Genomic DNA, 25,333 nt, shown 5'->3' on the forward strand with positions numbered 1-25,333 from the left:
CAAAACTGAGCCTTCAGAGGGGACAGAACAGGAGCACAGGCCTGAAACATGTGGTTTTTCCCAGGCCCAACCTTTTGGAGGGCTGGGGAACTGGTAAAAGGGAAAGATCCGTTTTTGCATTACCTTCTGCTAAAGTGGCTCTGGACCTAAGCCAGACACTCACCATCAAAAGGAAAATCACAGATGAGCCGGCCTGGGTCATAGTAGCTAGAAATTTCCAAGAACTTAAGGAGCTTCCGTCGGTATTCTCCCAGCTCTCCTTCTTCCTCACCAGCAGGGACTGGAGCTTTGCCTTTAAGGAAAACCACGCTCAGCATGAAAGGATGCTGTCGGGCAGCAATGTGGGGTCATTAAGAAAGACGAGAGGGACGGGATTCAATAATCAGAAAGGGCCTCCATGGTGGTTTCCAGTTGGCCTTCTCTTAGCTTATGGTCTCTACATGGCCCCAAAACATCAGCTTGAGGAAAGAAGAAAAGAAACCAAGCTGCGTAGAGAAGCACCCTGCTACACAAACCTGTTTCTTATCAGCACAGGCGTCACTCTGCGGATAGATCTGCTCCTTCCCCACCACCAGGGGTGACGCCCAGGGGATCTAAGAGGTGCCCAGATCCAGGCACCAGCCCCTGAGTCTCACCTGCGGGGTCACTTAGCTGCCCTGGCTCCTCTGAGGCACTTCCTGCCCACCTGGGCCTGCAGAGAAGGTCTGCTTCCCTAAACCACCCATGACACCCTCAGGTCCAGCTCTCCTCTAAGGCCTGGGGCCACCCCGCTTTCCAAGAACTGGTACCTGCAGGGAAGGACAGGAGATACTCCTTCATCAGACCTTGCACCTTCTCACAGTACAGCTGGATCAGGCAGTTGTGGAACCGAGAGCCCGTCTCCTCCCAAACGTGGATGACGTGTTCCTGAGGCAAGATACAGGTCTGCCTGGTACCCTCTATGCTGTGACCCAGCCCATTGCCCAGGCTCCCTCACATTTTTAAGGCCCAAGAGGTCCCATCCAGATTGTCCCCTAATTAGGCCACAAATATTACCAAGGGATAGCTCTTCTAAAACCACTGGGAAATTTCACAGTACAACCCAGCAGTATCAGGAATTATTGTCTTGATTTCCAGTCAAAGCTCCTTTATAAACTCTGTCTCATAATCCTCCAAATCAGCCCATGTAATGAAGGTTGAGTATTACATTCTGGTACTTAGGACTGATTTGTTGTCCTTCGGTCACAGTTGAGTCTGGCTGTACAAATGTGGCTTTGAAATGTTTTTCTCCAGCATCCTTCTCTTTTATCCCTCTGCACGTCATCTTTAGAAGGTAGCATCAAAAAGTGCCATCTCCAGCTTGGTCTACTGGGATCTCTGTCTTCAGAGGATATTACATTCCTTACATTCCTTCCAATCCCCAAGGGACACAAACCCTAATCTGAACTGGCTGATCACTGACTCATGCAGTCCTGGATCCTGGGTTTGAAGCCTTTTAGTTCAGATCAAAAAAATACCTTACCAGATATGGAATTGCCAGACCCTTAAAATTCTCCACTAAGAAGCCAAGCACTCGGTCTCGCGGCAGAGACTCCACCTCTGGGAGGTCCTCAGTAAATATCTGTTGGAACAAAACCTGAGTTCTAGCAGCAGAACCACCTGATGGGAATTCTTCCAAACGCACATGCGCACAAGCGTAGCGTCAAGGGGACAGACGCTGTATGGGAAGGGCATCTGTGGCCAGTTACTATGGGACAGACTAGGTCGCAGGTCTCCTGGCATCTGCACCAGGCTCTTTTCACTCCACTCATTGCTGTTCCATGTTTCCCAGTCTTTGAAACACCAGAGAACTGCATGAATCCTTCCTCCCCCTCCATCCACTGCCGTCTGAAGTAGAATCAGGACCAACCGTGGTGCCAGATAAATCCAAGGGGCTCCGTGACCTACCTTCAGCCCATCCTCTGGAAAGTCTCTCAGCACCCACACTGAGTAGGAGAAAATCAAATGCAGGTTTTCTGTACCTAGAGGGAAAAGTCAGCAGATGAAGCCCACCCACCCTGCCCATAGGACCGGGAAGGCAGATGCCCAGGTTGCCCAGGATTTATCTTCCGGAGAAGATAGCTCTGTCCAAGCACCAGTCACTCAGGGCTGCTTGGGCCTACCGAGCTGGCTACACACCAAGGAGCTGTCATGGTTCCATCACCAGGGAGACTTTCACCCCAGTCAGAGGAACCCAGCTGGGTGAACATGAGGGAGGGAGGGGAATGACCAGTCGGAATCAGAAAGGGAGAGAGGTCAGGTCCACTTGCACCATCCTCTCCCTGCACGCCTTCCACAAGCTGGACTTACCCAGATGTTGCAGGTATTGCACTGTCCTCTCATGGCCTTTCAGAGGGGAATTCGCTTTCTTGGACTGGTCCACCAGCACCTGCAGAGCTGGCCACGAAGCCCAAGAATAAGGTCATGAACCCCTTCCAGAAGGTGTATCTCCTTGGAAAGTCATCACACTGTAAGCAGTTTTTGGCAGGAAAGAGGTCTTTGCAGGAGGCCCCATTGTCTTGGCACTAACCTTAAACTGGGCACCTACATGCTCTGCTTATCTGTAGCCCTAGCACACCTTTAGAATCTTGTGATCACACAATACTTTGCTTAACTCGCTGGTTCTTTCCATAGATCAAAGAAGTAGAAATGAAGAATAAGTAATTAAAAGAGGGCCAGATCTCCTCCCTAGCTTCCCCTTCAGTAATCTTGTGAACAAACTGTGTGAACAAGATAGCATCTAAAGAAAAATCACGCGAAGGCAACAGGCCTGCACATAGTGGGGGACGGCCCCTATCTCAATGATTAACTGAGATTACTTCCCTTTTTCCCTTTGTCGAGCAGAATCTTCAGAGGGGGCTTTTGGGGCACACTGAGTCCACCATCTCCCCAGACTGCCAGCACTCTCAGTAAAAGCAACTTTCCTTTCTTACCAACATTTGTCTCTCTCTCGTGTATTGATTTTCGAGCGGGGAGCAGCCGGACCTGATTCGGTAACAACACCTCAGTCAAAATATAAGAGATTCTCCCAACCAAAGAAACCTCTCTTCCAGTCACCTTTCTCATGGAGCCCCTTCTTCTCGTACAGGATGATCAGTTCGCTGTACTTGTGAGCCTTCTTCAGCACGTGCTCGCTCTCTTCGATGTGGCAGTGGTTGTTCTCCAGGCGCAGCAAGGGGGCCACCAGGGCCACGTTCGTCTGCAGAGGAGGCAGGATTTCAGCAGAAGCTGCTTCCTGGGGAGCCCGCCCCTTCCCCAGCCTCGGCCTGCTTCAGGCTGAAACACCAGGGCTGTGACAAGCAAGAGAGAGCAAACAACCCTTTGCCAGGACTACAGGTAGTACAGTAAAGCATTTATGCTCTTTCAAACAACATGTTTCAAGGGTTTTTTTGGGAGAGGGAGGGTAAAGAAAGGGGAAATTTTCTTTGGGGAAATACTGTCCCTGTTCACCTCGTAGCACTAACCCCCATCTTAGCAGAGAAGACCAGCCCACTGTAAGATTCTGGGTCAACATCTCGCCGTATCCCCTCAATTCCAAGAAGCTCACAGACGTCAGGCCAAGAGTAGCTGGTTCCTGTCATCAAAGGCTTCACTCTTACCAGGGGCAGGGACCCCAGAGTAGGGGACTGTGGGGACCCGAGTGCTGGAGGACTCACATGGAGGTAGCACTTGAGCAGGGTGGTGTCAATGATTTGCAGCAGCTTCTTCTTGGATTTGATGGTAGGAGTGCCTTCCATGAGCGGGGAGGTGCTAGACTGGTGATCAGAGTCATTCAGCTTCTTGACCAATTGGCTTCGTTTCTGCCAAGGCCAAAAATGCGGGGTCAAGGCCAGGACTCAATCTTTCTTTATCACCCGAGCTACTAGGCAATTCCAAATACGTCTAAATCAGCTCACACCTACCCACCCTGATCCCACATTAGCATTCAATTTTTATCAGGGATCAAAATAGATGACCACCAAATCACCAGACACAAAGACAATTATCTACTGAGTATTTACTACAGATCAGGCGCTATGCCAAGCACTTTATATATTATCCTATTGTAAACCTCAAACAAATGCAGGTAATATTAGACCCATTTTATAAGTGAAGAACCTAAGGCACAGATATTAGATACCTCCTAAGTGGCAGAGGCAGATTTCAAATTAGGGTCTGATTCCAAAGCCCCTGTTCTTTTCTTTTTTTAAATCAACTTTATTGAGGTATAAGTTATATACAATAAAATGTACCCCTTAAAAGTATACTATCAGGGGCTTCCCTGGTGGCGCAGTGATTGAGAGTCCGCCTGCCGATGCAGGGGACACGGGTTCGTGCCCCGGTCCGGGAAGATCCCACATGCCACAGAGCGGCTGGGCCCGTGAGCCATGGCTGCGGAGCCTGTGCGTCCGGAGCCTGTGCTCCGCAACGGGAGAGGCCACAACAGTGAGAGGCCCACGTACCGCAAAAAAAAAAAAAAAAAAAAAAAGTATACTATCATATGCGTTTTGACAGATATATACATGCATGTAACCACCATCCCAATCAAAAAATGAAACATTTCTGTTACCCCTGAAAGTTCCCTTGTGCTCTTCCCAAAGAATCTCACCCACCCTCTACCCCCACTGATCTGATTTCTATCACTAGAGATTACTTTTCCCCTGTTCTCGAACTTTATATAAACGGAATCATCCAGTTTGTACTATTTTGTGTCCGACACGCCCATGGTCTTATTTGTTCTACCAACTCTGTGGCACAATGCTCATGTCAGTTACCTCCACATATTCTAAGCTCAGTGGAGAAGGCCAGGGAAAAATGTATGCTTGAAGTCCCCTAAAGCTAAGATGTTGAAAATAGAGGGTCTTCTGTGATGCCACACACTTGGGAGACTTTCTGCCCCGGGAACCTTTTTTCACTTGGCTCATGGGGTGTGCAGTATGCAGACAGAGGCAAGTTTGTGTGCTGTCAGCCACCCCTGGAACCCAATGTCAAGGAAGTGCCAAAGCAATGGATGCCTGACTGGACCTGTGGGACACCCACTGACCCAGAAGCAGGTGATGGGAAGCTGGCTTACAATTTTCCTAGCAATACTTCTCATGCCCATCCAGAGGACCCCTTACAAAGGTCAGCAGAACACTTCTGGGAAAAAATTTAGTAAGTTCTCTGACTCTGAGTGGGTGAACAGGAAATAAATAACCTTCTGCACAGAAATGTAGGGTTCAGAGGCTTCAATGGAGACATTAGTTTTAGTGCTGACATGAAAATTTCACTTATCTGCCATAACAGTAAATTGAAAATAATTTAAGTCTAAATACTCCCCGTAAAGAAAACATGTTATAGAATATTTAATGACAGGGAAGGACTTTCCTAATATGTGGCTAAATGTTTTAAAAGTAAGCTATAAAACAATATATAGCTTGATACCCATTTGTAATAAGTAAACTAATATATAAATAAACAAAAATTATTCACAGGTACAAATAAAAGTCTGGAAGGACAACACTAAAATGTTAGTTAATTTTCTCTGGGTGGTAGAGCTATAGGTGATTTTTATTTTTGTTTTATACTTTTCTGTGTTTTCCAAGTTTGCTGCATACAGCAGGTATTTTTTCCAAAAGTATATATGTTCCCAAAAGTTTGTTTTAAAAAATGTATTCTTTTCTATCAACTAAACTTTTCTGTTTTTAGTTCCTATAATAGCTTAGTGTGAATTTACCATGAACTGAATGTGTTTCCTGGTATCAGGATTTAGCAAAAAAGAGCTCAATACTATTGTTAAGTAGGGAGATGAAGCAGGAAAAAATGTCCCCCCCGCCCCAGGCTTCAATAGTGTTCATTTATGGAACACCTGTGGCATTATAGAAGGCCCCCAGTTCCCTGCCATAGAGAAGCAGGTACTGGAACTTCCAGGTAAGCTCTTCCATATACCTCTGTATATACCTACCTGTGTCAGGTAGTCAATCAAAGCTAAGTGAGCCTTCTCCAACTCAGCCCCAGAGAGCACAGGCAGAGGGTTAGGATACTGTAGCTGCTTCCTGTAGTCTGTGGGTAGCAGGTCTGGGTACAGGCCCATCACATGTGTAGGATCTACATGGAAGGTAAACATGATTCCCCAGAAAGGAACACAGCAATTTAAGGATAAACTAAAACAAGACTAGTTCTATCGCAATATAAGTTCCAGACTGATTTTTTAAAAGGAATGACTCTTGGGGCTTCCCTGATGGTGCAGTGGTTAAGAATCCACCTGCCAATGCAGGGGACATGGGTTCGAGCCCTGGTCTGGGAAGATCCCACATGCCGAGGAGCAACTAAGCCCGTGCACCACAACTACTGAGCCTGCACTCTACAGCCCGCGAGCCATAACTACTGAAGTCCGTGTGCCTAGAGCCCGTGCTCCACAACAAGAGAAGTCACTGCAATAAGAAGCCTGTGCACCGCAACGAAGAGTAGCCCCTGCTTACCGCAACTACAGAAAGCCGGCACACAGCAACGAAGACCCAACGCATCCAAAAAAAAAAAGAATGGCTACTACCAAAAACACAAGAAATAACAAGTGTTGGTAAGAACGTGGAGAAAAGGGAACGCTTATGCACTGTTGGTGGGAATGTAAATTGGTGCACCTACTAGGGAAAACAGTATGGAGGTTCTTCAAAAATTTAAAAATAGAACTACCATACAATCTAACAATTCCACTTCTGGGTATTTATCCAAAGAAAATAAAAACACTAATTCAAAAAAATATATGCACGCTAATGTTCACTGCAGCATTATTTTTTTTTAAATTAATTAATTAATTTATTTTTTGCGGTACGCGGGCCTCTCACTGCTGTGGCCTCTCCCGCTGCGGAGCACAGGCTCCGGACGCGCAGGCTCAGCAGCCATGGCTCACGGGCCTAGCCGCTCTGCAGCATGTGGGATCTTCCCGGACCGGGGCACGAACCCATGTCCCCTGCATCGGCAGGCAGACTCCCAACCACCGCGCCACCAGGGAAGCCCTGCAGCATTATTTTTGCCAAGACATGGAAGCAACCTAAGTGTCCATCGATACATGAATGGGTAAAGAGGATGTGGCATATATATATACGCACACAATGGAATATTAGTCATAAAAAGGAATGAAATTTACCATTTGCAACAACACGGATGGACCTAGAGGGCATTATACTATGTGTGATAGATTTTTTAATCTGAATTGGCTCATGTGCAGCTGGTAAGTGGGAGAATGGTGTAGGTATGAGGCAAAAGTTGTTTTGGTTGGTATACAATTTTCCCCAGCTTGTTAATGCTTTGAAGTGACCAGGGGCAAGCTTTCTTACAATTAATGAGAAACCTTAACTTATACAGGAAGATCTAAAGAAAAGAGCTGAAAATCCTATAAATTAGTGCAAGTAATGGCTGATTAGTAGCTTCAAAAACCACTATACTTTCTACTAAGTTAAGCCATCTGGGGAAGATGAGAGTAAAAATGAAGCAAAGATGTTTCCTAGGGGCTTCCCTGGTGGCGCAGTGGTTGAGAATCTGCCTGCCGATGCAGGGGACACGGGTTCGTGCCCCGGTCCGGGAGGATCCCACATGCCGTGGAGTGGCTGGGCCCGTGAGCCATGGCCGCTGAGCCTGTGCGTCCGGAGCCTGTGCCCCGCAATGGGAGAGGCCACAACAGTGAGAGGCCCACGTACCTCAAAAAAAAAAAAAAAAAGATGTCTCCTCCCCATTAATTGTTTTGGAGGTCTCATAAAGAAGTCTGCACCCAGGATCAGATTTTTTACTTTGATGAAACTAGTTTCTATCAGAAGCAAATGTTCTCAAAGATCTTATCTCAAAAGAGAAAGCACAGCCCCAGAGTTTAAGATCGCAAAGGACTATCATGCTGGGTACCAAAAACAGTGGGAATTTCATTTTAGTAGGATAGCTATTTTTATTAGTGTTCCAGTTACAAAGCTGCCTAGAATTTGAGTGGTCTGCTCCAATGTTATTTGCCCCTTAAGTCCTGTTATTTTTCATATTTGTTATAGAACATAAGGTTCTGCAGGACCACATTCAAGGCATTATAGCAAAAATGCCTGTACCTCGATACATATAAAAAAGGGCACCCTGGGTGCCACACGAATATTCTGGCCATTGTAAGGGATCTAGCCTCCCTACTATAAGCAAATAAAGGGACATTCTATTAATATATCAGTCTCATGTGTCAGGGTCAATCTGTCACTAGGGGTCTGATGATCTCTGAATATACTAAGAATATCTACTATAGGACCTAAGGACCAGTCCTTAGATTGAAGTCAGTCAATGGAGATGCTGCCCAAAAGGCCCCAAAGGCCCAGTCAATAGCCAGCTGTCCCCAGACCACATCACCACCAGCACATACCTCCTGCTGCTGGTAAGGGTCCACTTGTGCCTTATCTTCCCTACTAGACTGCTCTTTGAAAGCAGAATTCCTGTCTGATTACTGTTGCTTGGGGCCCAGCAGAATGCACTGCACTCTCTTAAGAGCTCAGTATGTATTTGTGGAGTGAACAAGTTAAAAAGTAGTAGCTTCATTAGGATTGATTTTAAAGTTCAAGTATTGTTGGTACATGGAAAAAGGGTCAAGTTGTTACAGCAGTTCTAGCTTATTATTCCAGTGTCTTCCCAAAGAGCTGGTGGCATACTGAAAACAAATGCCCCAACTGAGTTCATTCAGAGGAAGGATGGTAAATATTTATCAATTTCAGGGTACCCAGCTTCCATCCTCCTTCTTAAGAGCAAACTATTTCATTTTGGTGGGCTCCTTCTTCCAGACCATGTGTCGTCTTGGTGGGAGAATAGTTCAGGCAACTACCTTTGCCTTTAGAAGCAGAGTGTAGCCACAACCTCCTTTCCCACCCCTAGGACAGTCAGAAGGAGTGAGACCATAACCTAATCCTGGCCAATCAGATCCCTTTGATCTTAAGAAAGTGATTCAAGGATGACAAGCAGTATGGCACACATCAACATATATCCAGTCCTACATGCTTCTTTTATGTAATGCTGATACTCCTCCATCATGAGGTGGGGTCTGTGTTCCCTTGCCTTGAACTTGGAAAGCCCTTGTAAATCAATAGAATACAGGAGAAGGGACCATCGTAAAAGGCACTGAGGCTTCCACCTAGGCCTCCTGGATCACTGACTCCAGGAAAAGCTAGTCACTCTGCATGAGGACACTCACGCAACCCTATGGAGATACCCACCTGGACAAGAACTGAGGCCCCCAGCCCATAACCAGCCAACATGTGAACTATGAGAGTGAGCCGCCTTGGAAGCAGATCCTCTAGCCTAGTCAAGACTTCAGACAAAGGTAGCCCAGCCAGTACACAACTGCAACCACATGAGAGACCCCAAGCAAGAACTGCCCAGCTGAGCACTTCCCAAATTCCTAACCAACAGATACCAAGAGAGATAACAGACGATTTGTTATTTTAAGTCACTAACTTCTGGGATAATTTGCTACATGGCATTAGACAGCTAATACAAGCTGATGGGGGCAACTTTTATTGAGGATGCAACAACAGGGGAGGTGGTGGCAGTAACAGCTAAGGAAGTGGCTGTGCCGGTGGAGGACTGCCTCGGCTGTCCTGGCTACAGAGGGATTACTGTCCAGCTTCCTATTTCCTGCTGGGAGGTCCTCTGGAGCAACCTTGCTTCCTACTATTCCCAAGCCTGGTCCCCCATTCATTTGGTAGGCTCCTCCACCTGCCATTCCCTTAATATTCCAATAAGCCATGCTTAATTTAACCAGATACTTTTGAATTCTCCAGAATTGGTCTCTACTGCTCACAACCAAGAACCTTAACTGATACAGGGAGTTACCACAGTTTATTGCTGGCCAAGATCAAGGGAAGATGCAAGAAAGGTAAACAAAGAGGAGGAAAAAAGAGAAGATAGAGAGTCAAACCAAGTATATATAGATTGATCTAAATTAAGCAAAAATGGAATATACCCAAATGAAAAATTTAATAATAATAACAGCAAACACCTAACTGGCATTTATTAAGTACCACACACTGTTCTAAGCACTTTCCTGTTCTAAGCACTTGACATAATCTTCACTGCCACACCATGAGGTGAGTAGTATTATTCTCCCTGTTTTGCAGAGGAGAAAGCTGAAGCAGAGAGAGTCCAGTCTGCCTGAGGTCAGGCAGTCTGCCTCCAAAGTACCTGCTCCTCATCACAACGCTCTAGTGTCTAGAGAGCTTTTAGGACACTGAGAAAAGAAAGGGATTTGCAGCACTGCCCTACATGGCTCTTAAAAATGACCTACAGGTGGGACTTCCCTGGTGGTGCAGTGGTTAAGAATCCGGCTGCCAATGCAGAGGACACGGGCTCGATCCCTGGTCTGGGAAGATCCCACAAACTGCGGAGCAACTAAGCCTGTGTGCCACAACTACTGAGCCCACGCGCCTAGAGCCCGAGCTCTGAACAAGAGAAGTCACTGCAGTGAGAAGCCCACGCACCGCAACGAAGAGTAGCCCTCACTCGCCGCAGCTAGAGAAAAGCCCGCGTGCATCAACGAAGACCCAATGCAGCCAAAAATAAATAAATTATTAAGTTTTTAAAAAAATGACCTACTGTTGAATCCTACTAAGTTCAGGCCAGTGACTTTTGTCTAGAACAGCAGTCAATAACCACTGGATGATCACACACACATGTGTTGACTTGAATGACTTTCTGTTACCTTCCTCTAATGGCAAGGGCAAAGCATCCCGGAAAACTGGAAGTCTGTATATGTAGGTGAGACCAGAGTCGTAAGATCAGGACTGTAAATATGTAGCCACATGGCCACCCACAGGATCCTGTTAGGTACGAGGATCAATTTAGATGAGCGTAAACTTTCCCCATTCTCAGAAGTCTGGTGTCATTCCTCCCCATCCTTTCCAGTTCCCCCTCCCTCGATTTAGTTCTTTATTCCTAGGCCATACCCACTTGTTACCTGTGCCAAGTTTAGCAAAGACCTGCATGGACTCATCAAAACGCTTCTGGCAGAAGAGGTTGAAGGCATACAAGTTCTTGATGTGATGGATCTGTTGCTGTTTTTCACTGTCGGAATCATCTTTCATTTCCTGATAAGAGAATATAATAGGTAGGAGCTCACTCACTCAACAAATATTTATTCAGTATACACCAGGTATCAGACAATACCCTGAAACATGCTACGCCCTCACAGACTGCCCTTACATTCTAATCATAAGTCACTATGCAATTAAAATACAATAGGGTTCCTACAAAATACCTGACCAGTACTCCTGAAAACTGTCAGGGTCGTGAAAAACGAGGAAAGACTAAGAAACTGCCACAGCTCAGAGGACACTAAGAATGCATGACAGCTAAATACAATGTGATTTCTGGATTTGAACCTGGAACAGAAAAAGGGACATTACTGGAAAAACTTGGTGAAATCTGAATAAAGTCTAGAGTTTAGTTTTAAAACAAAAAATCAAAACAAAACAGGGTGAGTGATGACAGAAGCATGTGGGTAAGGTATTCAGTCTAGTGTGAGCAGTGGGTCCAGGAAGGCTCCCAGGAGGAACGTAAACTGAGACACAAAGGATGAGCTGGAGTTGGCCAGGCGAGGCTGGCAGGTGACAGACGGGAGGAGATTCCAGGCCAAGAGGACAGCAAGTGTGCGCAGGGCCCTAAAATGACAGAGAGAACGTGGCCTGCTCAAGGAATGAAAGACGTTTAACACAGCTGGCACAGTTGGGAAAGGTCCTGTTCACAGTAAAATCCAAATAAATAGAGCTACTTATTATCTCTGCTTCTTCCTTTAACCTTTTCCCCCCTTATATCCTTTTTAACCAATCTTTGCCACATTTAATTTCTTCCTTTGAAATGTCTCTCCATGTCAACTATACCCCAATTTTAAAAAAAAAAGGTCTCTCCATGTTTTCCCTTCTTTTCTTTTCCTCTTCTATTGCGTTCACCCTAGTCCAGGCCATCATCAGCATGTTGCCACGCTTGGGCTAAGCTCTCCTGCTTGGTGTTTTAAAGGCTCTCAAAGCCTGGCACAGCCTCCTTAGCTAGGTTATTCCCAGACATTCAAGCCACACCCTACATGCCAATCAGGATGGCCTCCATGCATCCTGGAAATACCTGTTTCCACCCTTGTTTTCACTTCTTCTTCTTCTTCTTCTTTTTTTTTTTAGATGTTGGGGGTAGGAGTTCATTAATTAATTAATTAATTTATAGCTGTGTTGGGTCTTCATTTCTGTGCAAGGGCTCTCTCTAGTTGTGGCAAGTGGGGGCCACTCTTCATCGCGGCGTGCGGGCCTCTCACTGTCGCGGCCTCTCTTGTTGTGGAGCACAGGCTCCAGGCGCGCAGGCTCAGTAGCTGTGGCTCACGGGCCTAGTCGCTCCGTGGCATGTGGGATCCTCCCAGACCAGGGCTCGAACCCGTGTCCCCCGCATTGGCAGGCAGATTCTCAACCACTGCACCACCAGGGGAGCCCTGTTTTCACTTGTTTAACTTCCTCGGGCTCTGTAACTCTCCCTGTTTCCTGCTCCTGCTCCTACCTATCCTTAAAAGGTCCAATCTTAGGATGCCTTTTCCAGCCCAAAGCAAAGTTTAGTACATAACTGCCCTCTGAAAGTTTCATGTACGTTCTCTGATTAATTTAAATAAAAGATAGGTGCCTCAAGAGCTAAGATGATATCAAGCAACCTTCTTTTGTCATAGAGCAGAACACCTAGTAAGTACAAGCCTAGAAAAGAGAAGGGAAAATGGAAACCCACTTCCATCTTCTCTACTAAAGATTTAACAGACAACCTGCAGCAGGAAGATCACTGGAAAGACCTGAGACCTTCCTTTTAAGAAAAATAGATACTAAAAAAAGCTATGTGCTACATAATACCCTTTTTATAAAGTTCAAAAACTAAATACATATTCAAGTACACAAATATATATGAAAGATAAAACAAAAAAATTTTAAGGGCACAATAAACACAAAGTTAGGATAATGGCTGTGTCTGGAGGGTAGGCAGAGGGATGGGATGGGGAGGGACATATAGGTTACGTAAGTTATTTTTGGGGGGTAGGATGGTGGGTTCATGGGTATCATTATTTTAAAAATGAAAATAAAATAATTTAGAGAAATAGATGAGTGGGGAGAAAAATAGTAAGATGCTAAAATTAAATGGCCCAAGACAGAAACAATCTATGGTATATTAAATGTGTCTAACTACTAAGACTGGATTTTTGTTTTATATCTAGAACTTATACACCCAAAATAAATGTTGCTCTTCAAAAGTATACACCATATAGAATTATAAACATACATATTCCAAAATTTGTGTCCACTGTTTTCCTTTCAGAAGTAATTTATAAGATACTCTGAAAACTAAGTTTTCCTACTATTATCTTCAAAAAATCTCTTCTCTTTTACCAAATCAGCACTGTCCAGTTTAGTGACTCAGTGAGGCTTGGAATGACTTTTAGTTGTTTCATAAAATCAAATCCACCCTTTAGAGATGACAATAATCACCACTGGGGATGTTTAAAAGCATAAGACAAGACTTGAAAGTCAATCTCCAAGAAGTGTTTTGGCAATGAGAGCATCACTGAAAGAACAGTATGGTCAGTACTTTGCTGTGAGTAACATCCCACAAGTAACATCCCATCCATTCAAGGAGAGTGAGTCTTGTGACTGCAGCCCTGCTGAATTGAACGTAGCAACCTGAGGTGGGTTCAGAATACCTAAAGAAGGCCTACTTACCCAAGCCCAGGAGACTACTGGTGAAAGGGATTTTGAGAGGCCCTGTAGTTGTTGCATTCAACCACACTGTAATCTTGACAGTTATGACTGTTATTTTAATGTTAGCATTGTCCTTAATTTTTCAAGGCCATACCATATCTATTAAATTATTTTACTGTCCTATTAATTCTATGAAATACTAGTATAATTTTGTATAATTTGCATTCATTCTACATTTGACAGATAAGCAAACTGAGATAGTGAAATCATTTAGAGTCACATAGATATTTTATGGCAGGGTCAGATCCTGAATCCAAGCCCCCTGACTTTCAGCTCTGTGTTTATTCCTCCAGTCCAAACTAAATAAGAACATCTAAACTAAAATCCGCTACTCTGGAGAACAATGAGGAAAGCCCATTTCTCACACCCAAATCTCAGAAACAAGACTTACTGCAAGCTGCAGAGCCAATTCAAACTGCTTGTCCTGGAGAAGCTGTTGGATTTGGGTTGCCATGGGGACTGGAATGAGCCTCCAAACAAAATGGTTGCTGGCCACATAGATAATGTTTGATCTGGAGACAGGAGTAAGAGGATTAGCAAAAGAGCGCTGGCTTTATGATAACACAGATGACTTTAAAGCTTTGCAATAATATGGCAGCTACAGTCAAGAAAGAAATTCCTTACCCTCCTGAGGTAATGAAACGGGGCCTTTGCAATTCAATGCTCTGGACCAGAAGCCTTGGCTCAAATGTCCGGATCTCCACATATCGAGGCAACACTGCAATGATGTAGGGAGGCTGGTGCTCTGCACAAGAGAGAACATCTTGAGTTGCGCTTCTGTTCTAAGCCTTTAGGGTTATGCACCATTTCAGCTTCTCAGTTCTAAGCTGCACTTGGATCTCCAAATGGTCCACTAGTCAAATACCAAGCCAGGATCCTACACTGTGATATACAAAGAAAAAAAAATGTTTGTCTCAGTGATGCTAAATCTCCTGCACAAAAAAGATGCATCCAGCTTTGCTCAGAGGGACGTGACTCCACTCCTACTGTTTCCCCAAGAGAGCTGGGTGAAAGCGTCACTGGCTCCTTTCTCATTCGTCACAAAGCCAGGCCAGACCAAGGCCAGCTGCAGCTCCCCTAACAATGAGTCAGTGGGAGAACAAGGTTACATAACTTCTTTCATTCTCTTAGGAAAGGCAAGAGGAGGGCAACTTCTCTTTTTTTTTCCCCCTAAAATTATGCTAGAGAAAGAGATCCACATTTCTGGCCAATGTTATTTCTGCTTGAGATTTTCACAGCGAAAAGATGCAGAACTCCACCTAATGCTCAATGGTTCACAGAGAAGGCAGCTGAATGGCATTCTCGGTGTAGCCATTTTCTTACATGAGGTAACTAGTGTGTCAAATTCATAAAAACAGAAAGTAGAATGGTGCCAAGGGCTGAGGGAGGGGAAAATGGGTTCTTGTTTAATACGTACAGAGTTTTAGTTTTACAAGATGGAAAAGTTCTGAAATGTGCTGCATGACAATGTGAATATACATAACACTACTGAACTGTGCACTTAAAAATGGTTAAGGTCAAATTGAAGGATAAAAAACCATATGATCATCTCAACAGATGCAGAAAAAGCTTTCAATAAAATTCAACACCCATTTATGATAAAAACTCTCCAGAAAGTAGGCATAGAGGGAACTTACCTCAACATAATAAAGGCCATATATGACAAACCCACAGCCAACATCGTTCTAAATGGTGAAAAACTGAAAGAATTTCCTCTAAGATCAGGAACAAAACAAGGCTGCCCACTCTCACCACTATTATTCAACAGTTTTGGAAGTTTTAGCCACAGCAATCAGAGAAGAAAAAGAAATAAAAGGAATACAAATTGGAAAAGAAGAAGTAAAGCTGTCACTGTTTGCAGATGACATGATACTATATAGAGAGAATCCTAAAGATGCTACCAGGAAACTACTAGAGCTAATCAATGAATTTGGTAAAGTAGCAGGATATAAAATTAATGCACAGAAATCTCTTGCATTCCTATACACTAATGATGAAAAATCTGAAAGAGAAATTAAGGAAACACTCCCATTTACCACTGCAACAAAAAGAATAAAATACCTAGGAATAAACCCACCTAAGGAGATAAAAGATCTGTATGCAGAAAACTATATGACACTGATGAAAGAAATTAAAGATGATACCAACAGATGGAGAGATATACCATGTTCTTGGATTGGAAGAATCAACATTGCGAAAATGATTATACTACCCAAAGAAATCTACAGATTCAATGCAATCCCTATCAAATTACCAATGGCAGTTTTCACAGAACTAGAACAAAAAATTTCACAATTTGTATGGAAACACAAAAGACCCAAATAGCCAAAGCAATCTTGAGAAAGAAAAACGGAGCTGGAGGAATCAGGCTCCCTGATTTCAGACTACACTACAAAGCTACAGTAATCAAGACAATATGGTACTGGCACAAAAACAGAAATACAGATCGATGGAACAGGATAGAAAGCCCAGAGATAAACCCACACATATATGGTCACCTTATCTTTGACAAAGGAGGCAAGAATATACAATGGAGAAAAGACAGCCTCTTCAATAAGTGGTACTGGGAAAACTGGACAGCTACATGTAAAAGAATGAAATTAGAACACTTCCTAACACCATACACAAAAATAAGCTCAAAATGGATTAAAGACATAAATGTAGGCCAGACACTATAAAACTCTTAGAGGAAAACATAGGAAGAACAGTCTTTGACATAAATCACACCAAGATCCTTTTTGACCCACCTCCTAGAGAAATGGAAATAAAAACAAAAATAAACAAATGGGACCTAATGAAACTCAAAAGCTTTTACACGGCAAAGGAAACCATAAACAAGACGAAAAACAACCCTCAGAAAGGGAGAAAATATTTGCAAGCGAAGCAACCGACAAAAGATTAATCTCCAAACTATACAAGCAGCTCATGTAGTTCAATATCAAAAAAACAAACAACCCAATCCAAAAATGGGCAGAAGACATAAATAGACATTTCTCCTAAGAAGATATACAGATTACCAGCAAACACATGAAAGGATGCTCAACATCACTAATTATTAGAGAAATGCAAATCAAAACCACAAAGAGGTATCACCTCACACTGGTCAGAATGGCCATCATCAAAAAGTCTACAAACAATAAATGCTGGAGAGGGTGTGGAGAAAAGGGAACCCTCTTGCACTGTTGGTGGGAATGTAAATTAATACAGCCACTATGGAGAACAGTATGGAGGTTCCTTAAAAAAACTAAAAATAGAATTACCATATCACCCAGCAATCCCACTACTGGGCATATACCCTAAGAAAACCATAATTCAAAAAGAGACATGTACTACAATGTTCACTGCAGCACTATTTACAATAGCCAGGATATGGAAGCAACGTAAGTGTCCATCGACAGACGAATGGATAAAGATATGGCACATATACACAATATTATTATTACTCAGCCATGAAAGGAAATGAAATTGAGTTATTTGTAGTGAGATGGATGGACCTAGAGTCTGTCATACAGAGTGAAGTAAGTCAGAAAGAGAAAAACAAATACCGTATGCTAACACATATATACGGGATCTTAAAAAAAAATGGCTCTGATGAACCTAGGGGAAGGACAGGAATAAAGATGCAGACATAGAGAATGGACTTGAGGACACGGGGAGGGGGAAGGGTAAGCTGGGACAAAGTGAGAGAGTTGCACTGACATATATACACTACCAAATGTAAAACAGATAGCTAGTGGGAAGCAGCCGCATAGCACAGGGAGATCAGCTCTGTGCTTTGTGACCACCTAGAGGTGTGGGATAGGGAGGGTGGGAGGGAGATGCAAGAGGAAGGGGATATGGGTATATATGTATACATATAGCTGATTCACTTTGTTATACAGCAGAAACTAACACAATATTGTAAAGCAATTATACTCCAATAAAGATGTAAAAGAAAAACAAAAAATGGTTAAGGTGATAGATTTTATGCTATGTGTTTTTTTAACTACAATTAAAAATAGAATTTTTTTAATTAGTAAAAAATGAACCACTAGATGGCATATTTATCATATAAAAATGTAACCTCAAAGAATATATTTATAAGAATAGTTTCTTAGTGTGACTAACTTGCTATAAATTTATTTTCCTCATTATTTATTTTCAGATAAAAAGTTTTTCATATTATATTCACAATTTATACTCTAAATGAATAGTACAATAAAATTTCAAAGCTAGAAGGGAACTCAGAAATGAGGAAAAACTAAGGCCTTAGTAATACCTTCATCAGTTTGAATGCTATTGTTGTTATTATGTTGATATTTTTCATCTTACCAAAAAATAAAATTTAATAGCATGTTTTTTTGTATTGGATTCTTTTTTTATGCTGACCTCATTTTAAGAAAGATTAACTATGTAAAGTTTCTCTGTCGTTTTAAAATCTGGTCCACTTTAATAAGGCCTAATTCAATAAAAGAAGTAATCTATACTAGAAACCCTTTTGGTTGTCATGTCTTATCATTTGTTCACTCTCCCCAAGTCTTTGACAACAGAGATGGTCTGGATCTCTCTATGTCTTCAAACTTGGCAGACTGGCTGGTGTCCAGCAAGCATGTAATGAATGGCGGACAATGACAGTAATTCATCAATCAGCAAGCATTTAGTAAGAGGCTATGATGTTTCAGGCACTCTCAAAGTGGACCAAGACATAAGCCCAGAGCCCACAGAGCTCCTGCACGAGCAGAGGAGACAGACAACTCACTGCATCCAGTGGGACAGTGCAGCTAGCGTGACGGAGAAACCTGAAAGGGCAGTGGAAGCACCAAGGGGGAAGTGACTAATTCTGCCTGTGGGTCAGAGCAGACTTCTGAGAGGAAGAGCCACTGAACGGGGGCCTTGTCATATGAGCAGCACGCTGCTGGGCAGACAAGAAAGGAAGAGGCAACAGCACAGATGAAGGCACAGGGATGGGGAGTCCTTTCAGAATGACTGGAGCCTGGGTGCAGTAGTGAAGAGGAGAGCAGAAATATAATCGAAGTCTATAAGAAGTTTAGTCTTCTTCCTGTCAGATGGTGTTCTTCCACCCTACCCAGGAAGAATGTCCCCTCCCTCCATGTGTTAAGGCACAAAAATGTTTTTGCGAAACACTGCCAAAGGGGCTGGGAACTAACAAAGGTCTTAAAACAGGGTCTCCACGCTGGGGAACCAGAAACCTACTTCCAGCATATTACACACAGCTTCACCTAGTCTACCAAGCCTCTTCTTCTAAAGGAAAACAAGGGCCCCTAGAACATCACGAAGCTTCTTGTGAAGCTCTTAACCACCCCCACCCATGGCAAACTTGTGAATATACATAACCTTGAGCCCTATAAAATACTGTCCTTTTGATTTATCTTCCTTCTGGTCTATTCATCTCTAATCACCACCTGAATAACCACCCGAGAACATGATGCTTTTATCAATTCTACCATTTAGGAATCTAATGGCCTCTCAGACCTTCGAGTGGGCCTCTAACAACTGGCCCCATCCTCATTCCTCCATAATCCACACCACCTGTTTCAGTCAGGTCAGTCTCTGGAATGCCCTCTCACAAATCAGCATGTCTTCTGCATTTCTGCTCATTTTTCAAACTATTCTTTCTGCCTAAAATGAAAGAAATTTTTCTTTAAGCTAGATCCTGAACTCCTTGCCTGGTCTAGTGCAATCTTAATGGAACTTCTTACTGATTAATTGAACAATGAACTTCCCCTTTCTCAACTAGCAAATCTCAACTCATCCGATTTAATGCCTTAAGCAGGGTCTTGTTTCATCTCTTTATGCAAGATGTAATCCTTGTTTCCCGAGCTAGAGCCCTTAAAGACAGCATGTCTGTATGCCTCTCCAGAGCAGTAACTAAAATGCTTACTCTTCGGACTAAAAATGATTGCTGCCAGCATGGTGATATGCTTCCAGGCAATACCATCGCAGAGAGCTGGAAGCCTGAGGCAGGTGTAGGTGCAGAAACACCTGATGTGTAGGACAGACACACCTGAACACACTCTGTGCCTCGAAGCTACAAAAACAAGAGCAGCAATAACCACCACATCAAAAACCTTTTGATGCTGAGTTATACGGATTATAGGACGAAGTAAAAAATTTCCACTAATTTCCAAATGTAGTCTTTTTGGCAGAGACACAAACCATTAAAAAGAAGGTAAAAGAAAAGGAACTAAGAGGTAAAAATAGTAGTAGTAGATAATCACTTCCTAAAATGTACAATTCTGTTTACATTCTTCCCCCTCTGGGGCAAAACCCAACTTCCTACAAAAGCCAGAATATCCCTTTTGGTTTTTTTTTTTGGCGGGGGCCACACCACGCAGCATGCGGGATTTTAGTTCCCTGACCAGGGATCAAACCTGTGCCCCCTGCAGTGGAAGTGCAGAGTCTTAACCACTGGACTGCCAGGGAAGTCCCCAGAATATCCCATTTTTAATAACCCTAAAACACTATTCTACTTACAAGAAGGAGAACTGAGAGTGAATGACACTGGAAACCACTGTCTGCTAAAGCTATGAATGGGGCTCCATCCTTCGAGGGTGGCCCAACGTGGGAAAGAGAAGCTATGGTGGTCTCACCCATGGCCACAGGGATGTCTGTCCAGTTCAGGGCACACTTCTGTGTGCAGATCCCATCCTCATTGAGCACCACGGTGAGATCATCCTGACCCACAGCCACCTTTCCATCTGCCAGAGGTGCAACTAAGGGCTCCAGCTGTTTTCCTGTTGGAAATAGCTCTTTGTTGGACCCCTTTCCATCTACCTATAGGAAGACACAAAGTGAGTCACCCATCATTCTCCAGCCAGAGGCATGAACACACATGGCCCGGAAAAATCAAGTTAAAACCCCAAACCTACAGAAGCCACTAATATTCCTTATTTGGCATAAAGAAATATTATAGAGTCTGTTATGACAAATTTTGTCATCACACGTTGAACCAGTTCTCTTTTTCTCTAACATGGAGACAAGCATCTAGCCTGGCAACTAACAATGTCAATTGCTGGCGAGGATGCAAAGCAATTGGAACTCTCATATGATGCTGGTGAGAACACAAAATGGTACAGCCATTTTGTTTGTTGGCTTTTTATAAAGTTAAATATACACTTACCATGGGACCTAACAATCCCATTCCTAGGCATTTCCTCAGGAGAAATGAAAACCTGTGTTTACACAAAAATCTGTGTGCAAAAGTTTATAGCAGCTTTGTTTATAATGCATAAAAATTGTAAACAACTTTGTCCTTCAACTGATGAATGGACAACCAAACTGTAGTACATCCATATAATGGAATACTATTCAGTCATAAAAAAGAATATATTGACACACACACAACACAGTTGGATGTCAAATGCATTTACGCTAAGTGAAAGAAGCCAGGCTCAAAAGGCTACATACTGTATGATCCCATTTATATGACATTCTGGAAAAGGCAAAACTATAAGAGATGAAGAACAGATCAGTGGTTACTAGAGGTTGGGGTGTGGGAGGAGGGCTGACTTCAAAGGGGCAGCATGAGGGAATTTCTTGGGATGATGGAACTGTTCTGAATTTTTTCTTTTCTTTTTTTTGGCCACACGGCATGCAGCATCTTAGTTCCCTGACCAGGGATCGAACCTGTGCCCGCTGCAGTGGAGGCACAGAATCCTAACCACTGGATCACCAGGGAAGTCCCCTGTTCTGACTCTTGATTGTGGTGGTGGTTATACAACTCTAGGCATCTGTCAAAACTCAGAACTGCACATCCAAAAGAACAAATTTTACTGTCTGCAAATAAATGAATACGTTTTGAATAACCTGGTCCTAAAGCAAGATTCCTCACCCTCAAAACACTCCACCCTCAAGAAGCTGATGGCAACACCTAAGGTAGTCAGAGGAATGAGAGCCCTCTTCCAACTTTTGGCTCTGTCCCCCGCCCCTCACAGACTCCTCTCAGGCACCTGTCTGCCTAGTGGCTATGCAGTCAGTTACACAGCAGTAACTCGCCTAGGAGCTTGCAATTCGGATCCTGATGAAATTAGGCTAGTCCAAGAATATAAACAGGGAACATATATATTAACTAGATAAACAATGAAGAGCTAACACAGCAGGGAGTAGGGAAGTGGGAGGTGGGGAGAAAGACCTCCAGGATTGTCAAGTCTGGATTATGAGAGGGGTATGAAGCTAAGGAATTTCTGTTATTCTATAAAATGAATGGTAAACCAACCTTTTTTACATATAGCCTGCATGCTGGAGGGGAAAAAAACCAATGTGTCGTGGATATTTACCACTTAAGAGAAAAAGCAGGGTATAAAACAATGTGTATAACATGAGATTTTTGTAAACAGGGCAGATGCCCATTACCAAAATGTTAACAGTGGACCAGATTATTTCTGAGTGGGAGAATTACGGATGACTTGCACTTCTTTTCTTTTCCTTATCTATATTTTCTTATTTTCTATAATAAACACATACGGCTTTTGAAATTTAGAAAAAAACAGTGAAAATAATTTTTACAACAAATATACTAAAAGATTTTGGGGGGCAGGAAACTCAAAGTCTTAAAAATACTTAAGTTAATACTAAAATTAGTATATAATTCCTCAGCACTGAAGCCTCAAGATAGCAGTCCATGATAATGCTACTGGACAGAGGCATGCAGCCCTAATTATCTAGCCCAATAACTAGATACAGGATATGGATAATTCATTAGGTAGAGAACTGAGAGTTGACTCTGCCTGGCTTAAGATACACAGACATCTTATTTGTGAAAGATGTTTAGCGCATGAAAGATAACCAAACATACAAACACAAACCCTGTTATGCCAAAAACTCTACTTAAGGCAGTCTCTTGACCTACAGTTCAGAAGCACATAATCATCTCTCCCAGGTAGACTCATAATCACCTTCCCCAAGGTAAACTGATGATACTTGCAAAATAGTAAATCTTACCCTTATTAGGTAGTAGTCTCTCTTGAAACCCACACAGATAGCATTTTCACACCATGCCATGGACTTGGGCACATCTGGTACACTAAAGTCTCCCTGGAGAAAGACAGCAAGAGTTCACTTGGAAAGATGTTAAAGGAAAAAAACCATGACCTTCCTGTGATTCCACCCCCATTCTGCAAAATTACTCTCACCCTCATCTGAATACAATTCTCTTAGCACAAGGCCAGGAAACCACCCATAATAAAAATACAAGTCACCCATGAACTGGACAAGGTGCATTCGGAAAAGGTGAAAACCCCCTTTGATATAAATGAATCTGTAGAGATGTAGAATTGTCCTACTCCTGCCTCTGAAGGCCAGGAGACTTTGACAAGTGGGCACAAGTAACTCATAGGTACTCCTAGCAGAGCATTCATCTGGGGAGAACATCAAGACTGGGCTCCTGAGCTTCACAGGAACTGAAAAGCAAGTCTTTCAAGCTGTGGGTCAACTTAGCAGCAGCTCTCACCCAACCCATGGGCCAGGAAACAGTGGACTGTACCTGCAATTCATGAAATTCCCTGTCTTTCCAGAAATAGAGCTGCAGCTTCTTTTTCACAGCCACACACATCCGCAACACCTCCTCCCCAGTCTCTGTGTGCTGGGAAGAGACACCCAGAGCGAATGAGGATGTGCACACGATGACTCCAGAACTGACAACTATATTAGAGACTTTTCTACCTTGAAAAGGCTACTAATCTGAACATCCCTTGTCATACAAAGTCATGCTGCCAGATAAGCTGAACCAAAGCACACCATTCTCTCTAAGATGCGCTCAAAAACAACAGGCTGAGAAGCGCTTCCTCCCCAAGGGCTGCCAGTCAGAGGCCCCGGTCCCAGCAAATGTCATGGGCCTTTATATTTAGAGAGGAAAACCTATATAACTGCTTCCTCCTTTTTTTCTTAAATGCTTCTTGCTCATTGCTGTCAATACCTGCAGGGGCAGGGATCAGCCTGTGTCAGTGACAGCAGGCCCACTTTCAATCCTTTAAAGAAGTGGAGGACGGAAATGCCTAAGCATACAACAAACGATGCAGCATCAATATAGACCATAAGTGCTAAAAAGTGATCAAAGCTGAGTAGAGGGGTGACGCAGATTTTGAAGAAGGTAAGGATGATGAATTGGCAAAAATCAGGAGAAACGTCTTTTCCGAATAACGAAAACTCCCTAAGGACAAAGACCACAATGATACGTTCAGAACGAGAGTCACTTTAATGCCCTAGAGCTATGTTCATGTACTGTTACAGTCTTGATTTCCCACTAATGGTTTGTCCATGGCAAGCATTTTCGTCCTCGGTTAGCTGCCTCCTGAAATACAGCTGTCCGGTAGCGCACACACAGGGAATGCAAATGTTTCAACATTTTAAGGGGGAAATTTCTCTAATACAATCCAAAATCAAATATTCTCTTTGGAGTCTCTGCTGAATTTGGATATCAACGTTATTCTTCCCATCTAATGGTAGGAATGATGTAGGAAAGGCTGCATTTATTAAAGCACAAAGCCAAATTTCATCTCGCCCACACTTACCTGGAGGTCACATGTGAACAGTGATGCTCCCTTTGCCTTGGAAACTGTAGTGATTTGTTGAAATGTCAATAGGTCATGGACATAAATATTATTTTCTGTTTGGAAGGAGGTAAAACACCCGTATAAATTCTCACAATTCTCTAGTATAGCCACCTTCAAGACAGACAGACAGACAGACAGACACACACACACACACACACACACACACACACACACAAAATAACTGTGTAACAACCAGAAGAACCAAATGGCAAATACTGGTCGAAGATGTACCTTCAGCTTCACTAACAACGACTTATTCTGGTCCATGACCAGTACGGAAACATTTAGGAAGTCACTTAGTCTTCTAAACTTGTATATTTTGTTCCTTTAAATTTGGGCTGGCTTGAATTAAAGAGCTCTTTCACTTCCAAAGAACACTCTTACACTCTGTCTTTCTCAAGTCTGGAAACTTGTGATGCAATATTTGTACAAGAAATTCCTTTCAAAGCTACTCACATTAGGAGGCTCCAGTAAGAGAAAGGAAACCCCCTGTGGATTTTGTACAAACCTATGGCAAGGATTTCTTTTCTAGCAAAGCCAGCGCAATAATTTCACTTGGGCCTCTTAGCTAGTTTTAGTTAATTTAAATGTTTCTCTCTTGACTAGAAACTAAGTTTAAAATGATTCTACCATTTGGGCCCTGGGCTGAACAGTACAGAGCATGAGGCAAGTTTCTAGTTCTTCTGCTTGTCATGAAAAGGCCTCACTGGCCACCTTCCATGAAACTATGGCTTTTCAAACAAGGCCTGGAATAGTCTGGCCCTGATCTCTCACCTGTCTCTTACCAGTCTCCACCATATACCCTAAGTCTGGCCAGATTTCAGGGCCTTTGCTTAAGCTGTTCCCTCTGCCTATAACACTCTGCCTACCCCTCTCTTCCTGTTGAAACCCTAGTCATCCACTAGACAATGCTGTCTCTCCCATCACTAAGATCCCACGACACTTTTTATAAATTTTCATTGTAACTTATCACACTGTAACATGAGTACTTTCTGTCATTTTGGTCTTCAAAACCAGAACCTA

At 43.2% G+C, this 25,333-nt stretch overlaps 1 protein-coding gene across 2 annotated transcripts in view; it reads right to left on the minus strand.

The window, feature by feature from the left end:
• The window catches only part of VPS39 (VPS39 subunit of HOPS complex), a 47,815-nt gene that overhangs the window by 6,055 nt on the left and 16,427 nt on the right, over positions 1-25,333 (minus strand). Inside the window, exons 5-19 of one of the 2 annotated variants that reach the window (XM_067744274.1) lie at positions 24,269-24,363; positions 23,242-23,340; positions 22,701-22,793; positions 20,351-20,534; positions 14,385-14,505; positions 14,152-14,272; positions 10,943-11,072; positions 5,942-6,084; positions 3,675-3,818; positions 3,076-3,217; positions 2,329-2,415; positions 1,927-2,000; positions 1,502-1,600; positions 789-906; positions 164-292 (exon numbers count right to left, since the gene is read on the minus strand). In XM_067744274.1, coding sequence (XP_067600375.1) covers positions 164-292; positions 789-906; positions 1,502-1,600; positions 1,927-2,000; positions 2,329-2,415; positions 3,076-3,217; positions 3,675-3,818; positions 5,942-6,084; positions 10,943-11,072; positions 14,152-14,272; positions 14,385-14,505; positions 20,351-20,534; positions 22,701-22,793; positions 23,242-23,340; positions 24,269-24,363 — 1,779 coding nt within the window. The remainder of the gene's footprint in view (positions 1-163; positions 293-788; positions 907-1,501; positions 1,601-1,926; positions 2,001-2,328; positions 2,416-3,075; positions 3,218-3,674; positions 3,819-5,941; positions 6,085-10,942; positions 11,073-14,151; positions 14,273-14,384; positions 14,506-20,350; positions 20,535-22,700; positions 22,794-23,241; positions 23,341-24,268; positions 24,364-25,333) is intronic. The other variant, XM_067744285.1, reaches the window with a different exon arrangement.

The sequence above is a fragment of the Pseudorca crassidens genome, chromosome 1 (assembly GCF_039906515.1).
Source record: "Pseudorca crassidens isolate mPseCra1 chromosome 1, mPseCra1.hap1, whole genome shotgun sequence".
In the NCBI taxonomy this organism is placed as follows: Eukaryota; Metazoa; Chordata; class Mammalia; order Artiodactyla; family Delphinidae; genus Pseudorca; species Pseudorca crassidens.